At 45.9% G+C, this 11,873-nt stretch overlaps 1 protein-coding gene across 1 annotated transcript; it reads left to right on the top strand.

Annotated features, from left to right (window-relative positions):
• Positions 1 to 1,229: 1,229 nt before the first annotated feature.
• Positions 1,230 to 10,341, top strand: LOC120874497 (pregnancy-associated glycoprotein 4). The gene is made up of 9 exons (XM_040255925.1): positions 1,230 to 1,330; positions 2,396 to 2,546; positions 3,504 to 3,621; positions 3,720 to 3,838; positions 5,020 to 5,213; positions 6,127 to 6,243; positions 7,907 to 8,048; positions 8,135 to 8,233; positions 10,192 to 10,341. Exons 1-9 carry the CDS (start codon positions 1,230 to 1,232, stop codon positions 10,339 to 10,341), a joined length of 1,191 nt encoding a protein of 396 aa, XP_040111859.1.
• Positions 10,342 to 11,873: the final 1,532 nt, after the last annotated feature.

The following is an 11,873-nucleotide window of genomic DNA, read 5'->3' as shown; positions in this document are numbered from 1 at the left end:
TATCCAAACTTCTGATTTTCTTGAAAACATGGCCAATTGGCCTGCTTTCCAGCACGGGTGAAGTGGAGAAATGCTGCTCCCAGAGGTAAGGCCTGTGCTGCCCAGATTCCAACATGGCCACCTAGTCCTAGTATCATATTTCCTGCCTCCTGGGGCCATGAGTTTGTGAGAACTGTGGTGTTGGAGAAGATTCTTGAGAGTCCCTTGGACTGCAAGGAGATCTAACCAGTCCATTCTGAAGGAGATCAACCCTGGGATTACTTTGGAAGAAATGATGCTAAAGTTGAAACTCCAGTACTTTGGCCGCCTCATGAGAAGAGTTGACTCATTGGAAAAGACTTTGATGCTGGGAGGGATTGGGGGCAGGAGGAGAAAGGGACAACTGAGGATGAGATGGCTGGATGGCATCACAGACTCGACAGACATGAGTCTGAGTGAACTCCGGGAGTTGGTGATGGACAGGGAGGCCTGGCGTGCTGCGATTCATGGGGTCGCAAAGAGTCGGACATGACTGAGTGACTGAACTGAACTGAGACTTCTAGCTCTCTTAAGATAAAGACTACTTTTGTCTTGATCAACTTTGACTTTGAAGCCTTTAACCCAGAACCTAGCACACAGTTCTTCCTTGTACAGTTGTTGGATGTTAGAAAATATCTTGTGGGTGCATATGACATTTCTTCCAGTACAGAAACCATGCAATTGAAGTACTGCTCTGCCCTAAATCTTTGATGCAGTCTGGCATCATAGGTGCCCCTATGTCTGCCATTCGACCCACTACCTAAAGCCGGTTGTATGTCCCTGGGTTGTCCCTGAAGTCTTCACTCTGCCATTTGACAACTTATCATCCTAGCAATATTCTCACCAATGAAGACAGCAATGCATATCTCACGAAGTAGTTAGGAAGATGACATGAAACCACACATGTCGAGCATGGCCCCTAATATCCATTTTCATAATGTTGTTAGCAGTTTTTTCTCCAAGTAGCTCGGTTTTCCATCTTTTTAGATGTCCATGCAGATCAGCTTGATTTTCCAGCCAAGATTCAAGGAAGAGATTGCAGTTCAGTTCTCTGTATTCTGAAAAGCTTCAAAGTCCATTTGCCAAGGACACTGATGAAGGTAAAGTTTTTATTGAGACCTTTGTGTTTTTTTCAGATCTTTTAGTGGCCTGAAGGGGAAAACTAGGATAGGTCAGAGCATATATAATTAGGGGCTCCCAGTCACCACTACATGCTAAGAATCCAAACTTCCCTGAGTACTTGGAGCCAGGGAAGAAGCATGAAGTGGCTTGTGCTCCTCGAGCTGGTGGCCTTCTCAGAGTGCATAGTCAAGTAAGTATGGCGACAGTATGTCACATATTCCTTTCTCGGATTTTTCTTTTCATCTGATTATTCTTCTAACCATCAGGTTTAGAATGGAAAGGAATATTACTGTAAGAGTCTTCAAGTTCAACACTGACTTATTGATAAGTAACTTGCTATAGGAACTGTGGATCCCAAGATCTTGGTGTAGATTAGGGTTGCACAACACTTGGGGTCCAGTCATGTCATGACCTGTTGAAAATGCAACTCCTTGCAACTGTTCAGTGCACAGTCTATGCAGATGTTGATCTGGTCCTGTGGAATAGCACTTTTCTGCATTTTGTTCAACATGTCATCTTTTTTCCCTGTCTATTTCAGTGTGTATATGCCTATGTCTGCATCTCTGTATCACTGTCATTTATCTCTCCATCTCTTTGGAAGTCACTGGGAGTGTATTTCTCTATGTGTTGTTTGCTTTTAATTTTTCATTTGACTCATTCTTCCTTCTCAAGCCTCTGAATTTCCCTTACTTGTTCCCTATATATTGGACTCTTCTTTCAACTCTCTTTTCTCATTCAACATGGAGAAAGATACACTGTTTTATATCTGACAAGCAGTGTGACCATAGCCAACTCAGAAATCTCTTGCATTTCAAATTTCTCCCTTGTAAAAGAGAATAAGAGTCCCCCTTCTACTTCCTTCCTTGAGGTTCTTTGAGAAGGAATGAGTGGGATGGCAACAGCAATGCTAATGGCTGTCATTGTTGAGACTTCCTATTTATCAGGTACCTTATATCCATCACTTCGCATATCCCCAAGATATTCTATTTGGAGGGTTTGTATTGTTACATTCCACCATTTTGCCGAAGGGGAGACTGAGACACCACATGGTCATATGGCTTACCCAAGATGGCAGAAAAGAACCTGTATTCAAATCTATGTCTTTGCCATGGTATATGCATAAAATTATGATAATAATGTGCCTCATAAAAATGATTAGAAAACACACAGGACCATTATGATGACAGTTATACATTAACACTGACAGTTAATTGTAGCATCTTCTTTGTTTTCTTTGTCAAATGCTCGGTGAAAGAATACCTCTAAGGAGAGTGAAGACCATGAGAAAAACCCTCAGTGGAAAAAACTTGCTGAACGATGTCTTGAAGGAGCATCCTTACAGACTGCCCCAGATTTCTTTTCGTAGCTCAAATCTAACTATTCACCCACTGAGAAACATCAGAAATGTGAGTATTTTGGGAGGATGGTCCTCCACAGCGCCCCCTGGTGCTCTAGACTAGCATGGGGCTCATCTAGAGGTGCCAGGTGGGATGTTGGGGTTGGGATTTCTGCAGGAGGCCGAGACACTGGAAAACAGGGACCCCACTCAGAGATAAGGCACTCTCATCCTCAACTGTTGGTCTTTGTGACTGGGCCTGGCCATTACCAGGTGGCAGGTAAATAACCATTTCTGTGTCAAACATGTGTCGTTAGTTTGAGAGTGATTGTTCCTTCTGAAATAAGTGAGTGCCTCAGTTACAGATGAAGAGTGAACTATCACTGATCAAGAGGTAGAACAAAATGCAGAGCAATTGTGAATCCCCAGGTAGAGGAATTCAGTTTCCACAGATGCAAGAACAACAGCAGGAAAGTTTCTGAACCTATATTCCGTGTATTGCCATAAGAATGTAACACAGTGCTTACAGTTTCTAGATTAGAAAAGGGCTTATTTTGTCTTCAAAAATGCCCATGCCAGCCTGAGAGATAGGCAAAGAGTAAATACATGTCAAATGAAAGGGTCACCTGTGTGGTGTTGATTTGATGTGGTCTGAGTTTAGAGGGAGTGGCTGGAGTTGATCAAGAAGGACCTCGTGGAAAAGGTGGTGCTAAGGCTTGGTTTGAAGAGACTACAGAGCTTCCCAAATGAAGGCACCAGGGCTTCTCTGGGTGTCCAGCAGTCCTGGAGGCCCAGTGGTTATGCCTCTGCTCTTCCCATGCAGGAGGTGCCACTTCAATGCCTGTTCATAGAGTCAATAGCTTGCTTACAATGTATCACAGGAAAAATATATCAAATGCAGATACCTCTGTGACCAAAGTTTGTGAACTGAATGGTGGTTAGAAAGTGGTCTCAAGAGATATGTGACATCAGTTTGGGAATAGAGGGTAGCCAATCTGCATTAACCCACTCCCTCTTCTCTATGTAGACATTCTACGTGGGTAACATCACCATTGGAACACCCCCTCAGGAATTCCAGGTTATCTTTGACACAGGCTCATCTGTTTTGTGGGTGCCCTCTGTCTTTTGCAACAGCTCAACCTGTTGTGAGTACAGACACTCCCTACCTGGATGATCTTTCACTTGCCCTGCTGCCCTGTTTCCACCCTTGGCACCTGATGACACTCATCTCTTGTGTCTGCAGCTACACATGTTAGGTTCAGACATCTTCAGTCTTCCACCTTCCGGACAACCAATAAGACATTCTGGATCATCTATGGAGCTGGGAGAATGAAAGGAGTTGTTGCTCATGACACAGTTCGGGTAACAGAGTAACAAATGCTGAGTCAGGACTAGATATGAGGAGACCACTGCTTGCAAAACAGATGCAGGACCATCTGGCAGGACCCTTCCTAGCCTAAGTCCCATAGATATTGGCCAACTTATCCACAGGATCAAGTCTCTGGGGTGGCAGTGTCCATGGTGACACACAAGCAAACAGATTAGCTAACCCATAGTGTGGCTTGAGGTGTGGACTTGCAGCTCCTCTTCCCATGAGCAGTTCAAGGTTCATTTCTCTCAGAGTGACAAGGGATAAAAGCACCCACTTTTATATTAACAGACTGTTCCAGCCACTTTCCACTTAATTCTGCAACAACCTCACAAAGCAGTTACTCTGATTAGCTCATGAGACATATGAGGAAACTGAGGTCCAGACAGCAAGGGCCTTGCTGAGAGCACACATGTGATAAAAGGTGGAGTTAGGCTGGCTTTTCAGGACTGAAGTTGCTGTGGGGTGTTTGGGGATAAAACTGATAAAACTGATCTGGGGACCTTGGGAGCAGTCAAGGCCTTCAGGTATCCAGAGAGGGAAACTGGAGGCCTGAGAAGTCAAGGGGCCTGATAAATGAGTTCTCACTCTATAGGACCCTTGAGAGTCTAATAAATCTATGGCTTGCCTCCCCCAAAGTACTTGAGTAGTTCCCCCCTCCTCTCTATCATACACACTCACAGAAATATACACATATCCCCAAAAGTAATTCCCCAGGCAGTAATTTCATAGAACCCTGCAAGCAAGATTGTGTTTTTGTCTTCTGTCTTCCTGGACAGATGCAGAATCCACAATACCTTACAGAAAATTCAGTCCATTCCTGTCATTAAGTCACAGTGATGCCAAAGAGAAGGCTAACTTGCCTCAATTGTTTTGTCCATAAGGTGGCACCAATGGGACCTGGTCTGACTTTTGGTTGCCCCACCTGGATAGAAGCCAAGGGGCAAATTTGACTCACTCAGGTGGTGTTTTCAGAGGGGCAAATGTTTTAAAATTCACAGCCTCTCTCAAATGGAACCCAAATTCCCCTTTTACCTTGCTCTAACCATCTGTGGGCAACCAAAGACAGAACCCAGCCTCAATTCTTCTCTAAGGATCTAAAGTCAATGCACCCCAGCGCAGTCCTAGCCCCATTTCACGTATCTGTAAGTGGGAACACTCTTCTCTCCCACAGATTGGGGATCTTGTAAGTACTGACCAGCCGTTTGGTCTAAGCGTGGCAGAATACGGGTTTCAGGGCAGAAGATTTGATGGTGTCTTGGGCTTGAACTACCCCACACAATCCTGCTCTAGACCAATCCCCATCTTTGACAAGCTGAAAAATCAAGGTGCCATTTCTGAGCCTGTTTTTGCCTTCTACTTGAGCAAGTAAGTCTGAGATGGACAATTCCTTTCTCCAAATTAGCTGTAAGATGCTTTCAGTTGCACAAAAATTATAGAACACTTAATAAAGAAGTATCCAGAGAGTAATATAACCAAGGATAACTATGGCCCCAGGGCCCTATCTGGTTTCACCACTGGCTTTTATAAATAAAATTTTATTGGAACACAACGCTATCCTGGGCTCAAGACCAGAAACTTGGTCTAGGGGATGAGTCATGAGGGAGGCAAAAGGAAGGCAACAGGAAACAAGTTGGAGGAAAAAGCATTACGATTTGCTTATGAATTTGATAAGGAAGGAAGGAGAAAAGGATTGTGGATATCTTTCCTTCCTCATTAGCATTTAAAAGAGAGCCCAGTACCAGCTACCCAATTTGTGGAGCCACTGAGAAATGAAAGTATGGGACACAAAAGTGTGGGACCCCTCGTTCAAGAAATATTAGGCATTTCAAGACAGGGAGAGCAGAGGTGGGGTCCCTTCTGAGTGTGGGGCCCTTTGGACAGTGTAGGTCACAGGCCAGTGGAGCCAACTCTGGGTGACCTGAATCCACACCCTTAGAACTCCCAGGCCTTGATTTTCCTGAAAAATGACAAGGTGGATACAAGGAAAGCCAAAACACTTCAGCACCCTGTCCTCTGAGGGTGTCTGAGCACTCAGGTCACTGGAGGTCCAGGGCATCTTTCAAAGACACAGTGGGTGGAGCTCAGACAAGTGATTCAGCTTCTAACCTCTTCTGTGCCACTCATGAGACAGTAACAGACCTCAGTCTGGATCCCTATCTTTCCTGGACTCGATTTCTACATCTGTACATGGGGACCTCATTAGGGCCTCTCAGACACTGCTGTTGTTACTGTCCTCCAAGGATCCCCGCCCCCCCCTCCCCCCCACTTCTCTCTACAGAGACGAGCAGGAGGGCAGTGTGGTGATGTTTGGTGGGGTGGATCACCGCTACTACAAGGGAGAGCTCAACTGGGTACCATTGGTCCAAGCGGATGACTGGACTATACACATAGACCGGTAAGCCTCTCCTTCTGAGGGTCAGCCCAAGTGATGCTCTCACTACTGTACATGGACACAGGGAGACACACACAAATACAGTCTCAGACACACAGTCACACAGGCATATACACCACCGACAATGACACAGACAGACATACAGACCCTTGGAAACACACAAGCAGACACATATGAACCTACTCAGAGACACATAAAAACATGCATAGGTATCAGAGACACACAAGCACACACAGAGACACATACAAACAAACACACAAGCACATAAATACACAAACAACCCATGGATTCATAATCCCCAGGCCTTCTGAGCAAGGCTCTGACCAGGGTCCTAAAAGGGTCCAGAGAGGTCTGTGCAGCTGGGAGAGGGCTGCACCCACTTCCCTTTGAGGTGGGAAGCATGGTTAGAGGACTATATAGTGTGGTGAACAGAGGATCAGGGAGAGTTTCACCAGCCTGGACAGAATTATGATAAGATGGCCAACTGTTCAGGGCTACCTAGTACATAGGAAGTTCTCAGTACAGATAAATGTCTGTTTAAAAACAGGGACAGTCCTGAACAAATGGGGAAAACTGGTCTTCTTAGGGAGCAGCTACCCAGCATTGGAGAGAGGTTGGCCACAGTCTTAAGACCTGAAAACAACTAATAAAAATGGCACGTCATGTTCATGGGCACACAGTGGGGCAGTGGCTATAACAGATAATCAGGAAGGTGGGATCCAGGAGTGACCTGAGGACAAGGGGCGTAATTGACAGGATTCTGTGGGATACCTTCAGACAAAAGCTGACCTCTACTTTGGAGTATCCGTGGGCTAGTCATGTATTTCCTGGCCAGGGTCTCAGGGTCTGAGCTGGTTGTAGCAGCAGTGCTGGGAGATACCCTCTCCCAGAGGAGCCCCTCTCTCCCCCTACTATAAGAATCTGCCTCCCCTGCGAATCTCCATCTTCACTCTATGTGCTACCTGTTATTTGTTCCCCATCAGATACAGCTCTCTGGAGGTTTCTTATTGTTTTCTCAGTCTTCATTCACTCATTGAACAGAGAAGCATTGGGCATCCACTGTGTGCCAGGCACTTTAGGGAGGCAAGGAGAATAAAACTCGCCCTCACATCTAAGAAGGCAGATGTACATAAAGTGACTTGCCCACATTGTGAATTGTGACTTTTGTATATGCTAGACATAAGGAGGAGAAGGCAATGGCAACCCACTAAAGTACTTTGCCTGGAAAATCCCAGGGACAGCAGAGCCTGGTGGGCTGGTCTCTATGAGTTCTGACAGAGTTGGGCACGACTGAAGTGAGTTAGCAGCAGCAGCAGCAGTCATGAGTAAGGGTCTACAGAGAGTGACCAAGATAAGAGACTGATAAACACCAGGGGAAAGAATTCCCGAAAACAATACAGTTAAGCTAAAATCTGGAAGATGAGAAGAAATATGCTAGTCAAAGGGGATTGGAGTCTTCTAGGAAGGAAAACCAGTTTCTGTCAAGGTACAAAAGATCCTGGTGTATTCAAGTACTGCATTTGAGGATGTCAGGAAAGGTGCTGTGTCAACAGGAAAGGAAAAGAGGGCAAGAGATGAAGGGCTTTTTAGGAGACAGTCGGGAAGGGGGCACCTCTGGGGAGACTCAGAGTGACCTTGATGCCCGCTTTCTTCTATTGTCTCTCAGCATCTCCATGAGAAGAGAGGTTATTGCTTGTTCTGACGGCTGTGATGCCCTTGTGGACACTGGGGCATCACTTATCCATGGCCCAGGAAGACTGGTTGATAACATACAAAAGCTCATTGGCGCCAAGCCACGAGGTGTCAAGGTGAAGGGTCATGCCCCAGGGTCACTCCCAGTCTACACACACAACAGGATCTCCATACTCAACCTCTCACCCTCTCTCTCTAACAGCACTACATTTCATGTTCTGCGGTCAATACTCTGCCCTCTATTATCTTTACCATCAATGGCATCAACTACCCAGTGCCAGCTCAAGCCTACATCCTCAAGGTGAGGGGACAATACTGAGGGTTGGTTCTCAAACTGGAGCTTGCAGGAACCCTTGGGCTGCTGCTGGGAGGAGGGCGCCCTCTGGCGGCCATATCACACCATTGCAGAATTTGCTGAGCCCTGTGGCTGAGCCAGTGCCTCCCACAAAACCAATCACTTGAAAGTAAAGGGCAATATGGGACTGCCCGGAGCCAGTGTGAGGAACTCCGCCCATGGCAAAGGTCATGAGTAGGGAGGCTTCGGCATAGGCAAAGGTGGGATTGAGCCTCAGGAAACCCCCTGTTCCTGAGCATCTACCCCCAAAACCAGAGTCTACCTACTTTACTGTTTCATGCTCTCACCTACACCTCTGACTTTATGAGGGGGCTGTAACGCACCGGTTCTCTCAGAGAAGGAGTAAACTTGCAGCTCCAGTCAATAAAAATTTCTGGGCGTGACAAGGGTGTCTCAGGTCAAATCTCTACATTGATTTTCCTGAAATAAATGTGGAGATACCACACCATATGGCATGGTGGGAGTCAGGGAGAGGTGAACACTAAGGTCCTCAGTCCCCAAAGAGCTTCAATTCAATCTGAACCCTTAGGTGCATGAACATGAAATTCAGCGCTAGCAGTCCCTAAAATAGGCCATAGTACAAGGAGAATGGCTGGGGACAGTCCAAGTGTGAAGTCCCAGCATAACTTAACAGTCTGCCTTACCTTCTCAAGATTTTTCTGCTTTGAATGATAAATTACATGGTCAGCCTAGTCCTCCCCTTGCTCTGAAGAGGTGCCTCCTTTTTCAGTTGGGATACCTGACCCCTCAGTGGGGAGGCTGTATAATAAGGTGTATAAAGAGTGCACAGTGACTGCTCAGCCCCGGCACAGGGTGAAGACTCCATGTCAGCTCCCTACGAGAGTTCAGAGCAGGCTGATGCGCTCAAAGAAGGCTTTGGGGAAGAGAGGGAATTTCAGGAATTCTAAAATGACAAACTCATTGAGCCATATGGAGGGTTGCTTGGTTCTAGGCAAAAGTGCACTGGTTTTTATGCAAATGTCATCTCAAGGTGCTCTGCACTAAGTCATTGGGGACTTACTAGGGCTGATGAGTGCTATGGACTGACCAGTGGGGATGGGGAACCAGAGTACCTTACCCACGCAAGCCTGGAGTGGCCAAAGAGTGTGAGTGTGGGCCGAAGGAGGCTTCTTAGAGTTCCTGAGTTAAGTGTTCAAGAACGTGTTGTGGGCACTGCTCTATTTAAGATGGATAACCTACATTGAGTTACTTTGTAGCACAAGGAATTCCACTCAGTTATATGACAGCCTGGATGGGAGAGGTGTCTTTGGGACCAGGATAACTGGAAACGTACAGTTGAGTCCCTTTACTGTCCACCCGAAACTCAGAGTATTGTTAATCAGCTATATTCCAATGCAAAATAAAGGTTTTTTTTTTTTAAATAAAGTACAGATTGTGGGGATGCAGGAGGAGAACCAGCATTCTCTGCAGAGAAAACAAGGAGCAGGAGTCAGAAGGAAAGAAACGGAGTGAGGAGAACTATGGACACACTTGTTCTTTTCTAAATAATTATATTTAAGTGTGGCATATCTTCAGTGTTGCATTAAGTTCTGCTGCACAAAAGTGTGACACAGTTATACACATAAAAAATCTTTTATACTTATTCTTTTTCATGTGGTTTATCACAGAATGTTGAATATAGTTCCTGACACTCTACAGTAGGACTTTGTTTTGTTTTACATTCCTCTGTTTCCCAACCTCCTAGTCCTACACTCACCACACCTTCCACATGATAACCTGATGTCTTGGACCTTTTTGGTTTTCGATGAACTCTCATATCCCCTGCTGTTGAGAAAACCCCTTGATATTTACCAAAAGAGGGGAAAAAATAAATTCGCTGGTGTGGCTCTTGGGGGGACTCACTGGTAAGGGCTCATGCTGACTGGTGTCTCTGACTTCTCCAGGGTTCTAGAGGCCACTGCTATACCACCTTTAAAGAGAAAAGAGTGAGGACATCTACAGAGTCCTGGGTCCTGGGTGACGTCTTCCTGAGGCTGTATTTCTCAGTCTTTGATCGAGGAAATGACAGGATTGGCCTGGCACCGTCAGTGTAAATGACTAGAGTGGTTCAGGAATCAGTAAGGTTGTTCCTAACACACATTCACTCACACTTTGGGCACTCCTGCCCAGGATGCTGGTGAACTGTATTTGATTTTCTGTACACCCTATTCTCAGTAATAATAAAGGGTTTCACTCTTAATGGTGCTGAAACAAACGTTGCCTCTGTTTGTGTCTGGGAGTGAAGTATCTAGAACCAAGTCTGAATCAAAATTGAGAGGAGCCCTACTCCAACTGGCTTCAAGGAAAGGGGAGACTCATTGAAATGATTCTGGGAATCCAGGATACAAGAATCAGAGCAATACAAAGATCTCAGTGACTGGAATCAAGAGATCAGAAGTCATCAATTCACTTTCACCCTCGCTATTTCCCTTCGGTCTGCTTTGATGGTCTTAGCCTGGCAACATTTTTCCTTAAGGCTTCTACTCCTAGTGAGGGAGTTCAAGCTACCTGCCCTAGGGCTTTAAATCCTGAAGGCATCTCCTAGTAAGGAAAAAGGATTGCAGACATCAGAGTTCAAAGGTGTTCTCTGAATGAGCCACCTCAGTTCACATGTACAGCACCAGATCAGCCATCCTGGCAGGGACATGGTGTCCTATGACTGGCTTGACATGGTCTTTGGCCCTGACTCAGCAGCACACATGATTGTTAATTTCCTCCAGAACTACATGACTTAAGCTGGGGAGAGGCAGCCCCAAGGATAGCAACTGGCAGATGGTCTAGGACATGAAAGAGTTTGTGATGACCCACAAACTCCACCACCTGCTCATTCAGAGGAATTATAAAGGGTAATGAAATAGACTCTCTTTGTCCCATCTCAGACGAACTTATCACTGGGCTTCTCCTCCAGGGGATTTTGGGTGAGGTGCTTCACGGGGAGCTGGTTCCCTCTTTTTCTCACACCCCAGGCACCAGCTGTCTGCCACATATGCCTGCTCTATCCTTTCCAGTCTTACATGGTAAGTGGTGGTCCCAGTGGATCCCTGAGCCATCTCATTCCTCCAGGGCCCAGAATGCCCCTTCCTTGGCCTCCAATGCTGTTGGGGAGAATGCAATACATGTATCAGGGAACCCAGGGTACACAGAGCCTTCAGCCTTTCTGAGCTTCCTCCAGGGGTGGAGCTAAAAAGTATTTGCTTGGAGCTGCCATGGTTAGGCACTTTTGCGGTGGAAGAATCCATTCTTTCCACCTGGAGGCCCTCAGTAGATGCTTCAGCTGAGTCAGCAGGCATCATAAGTTGATTTCCTTTCAGATTGGCTGGTTTGATCTCCTTGTTGTATAAGGGACTCTCAAGAATCTTCTCAAGCACCACAGTTAAAAAGCTCAATTCTTCGACATTCACACTTTCTTATGGTCCAGATCACTCATCTGTACATGATTACTGGAAATATCATAGCTTTGACACTACAGACCTCTGTAGCAAAGTGAGGCTCTGCTTTAAAATACACTGTTCTGGTTTTTCATAGCCTCTCTTCCTTCCAAGAAGCAAGCGTCTTTTAATTCTGGGCTGTAGTCAAGGTCCATTGT

This window comes from Oryx dammah, unplaced genomic scaffold (assembly GCF_014754425.2).
Source record: "Oryx dammah isolate SB20612 unplaced genomic scaffold, SCBI_Odam_1.1 HiC_scaffold_15, whole genome shotgun sequence".
Taxonomy (NCBI): Eukaryota; Metazoa; Chordata; class Mammalia; order Artiodactyla; family Bovidae; genus Oryx; species Oryx dammah.
The sequence above is the reverse complement of the archived record's forward strand: the minus strand, read 5'-3'. Positions and strand labels throughout refer to the sequence as shown.

Coding starts and splice junctions, on each gene's coding strand:
- LOC120874497 (XM_040255925.1), top strand. CDS start 1,230: ATGCTAAGAATCCAAACTTCCCTGAGTACTTGGAGCCAGGGAAGAAGC. Junction 2,547..3,503: donor CACTGAGAAACATCAGAAAT/GTGAGTATTTTG, acceptor TTCTCTATGTAG/ACATTCTACGTGGGTAACAT. Junction 3,839..5,019: donor TTGCTCATGACACAGTTCGG/GTAACAGAGTAA, acceptor TCTCTCCCACAG/ATTGGGGATCTTGTAAGTAC.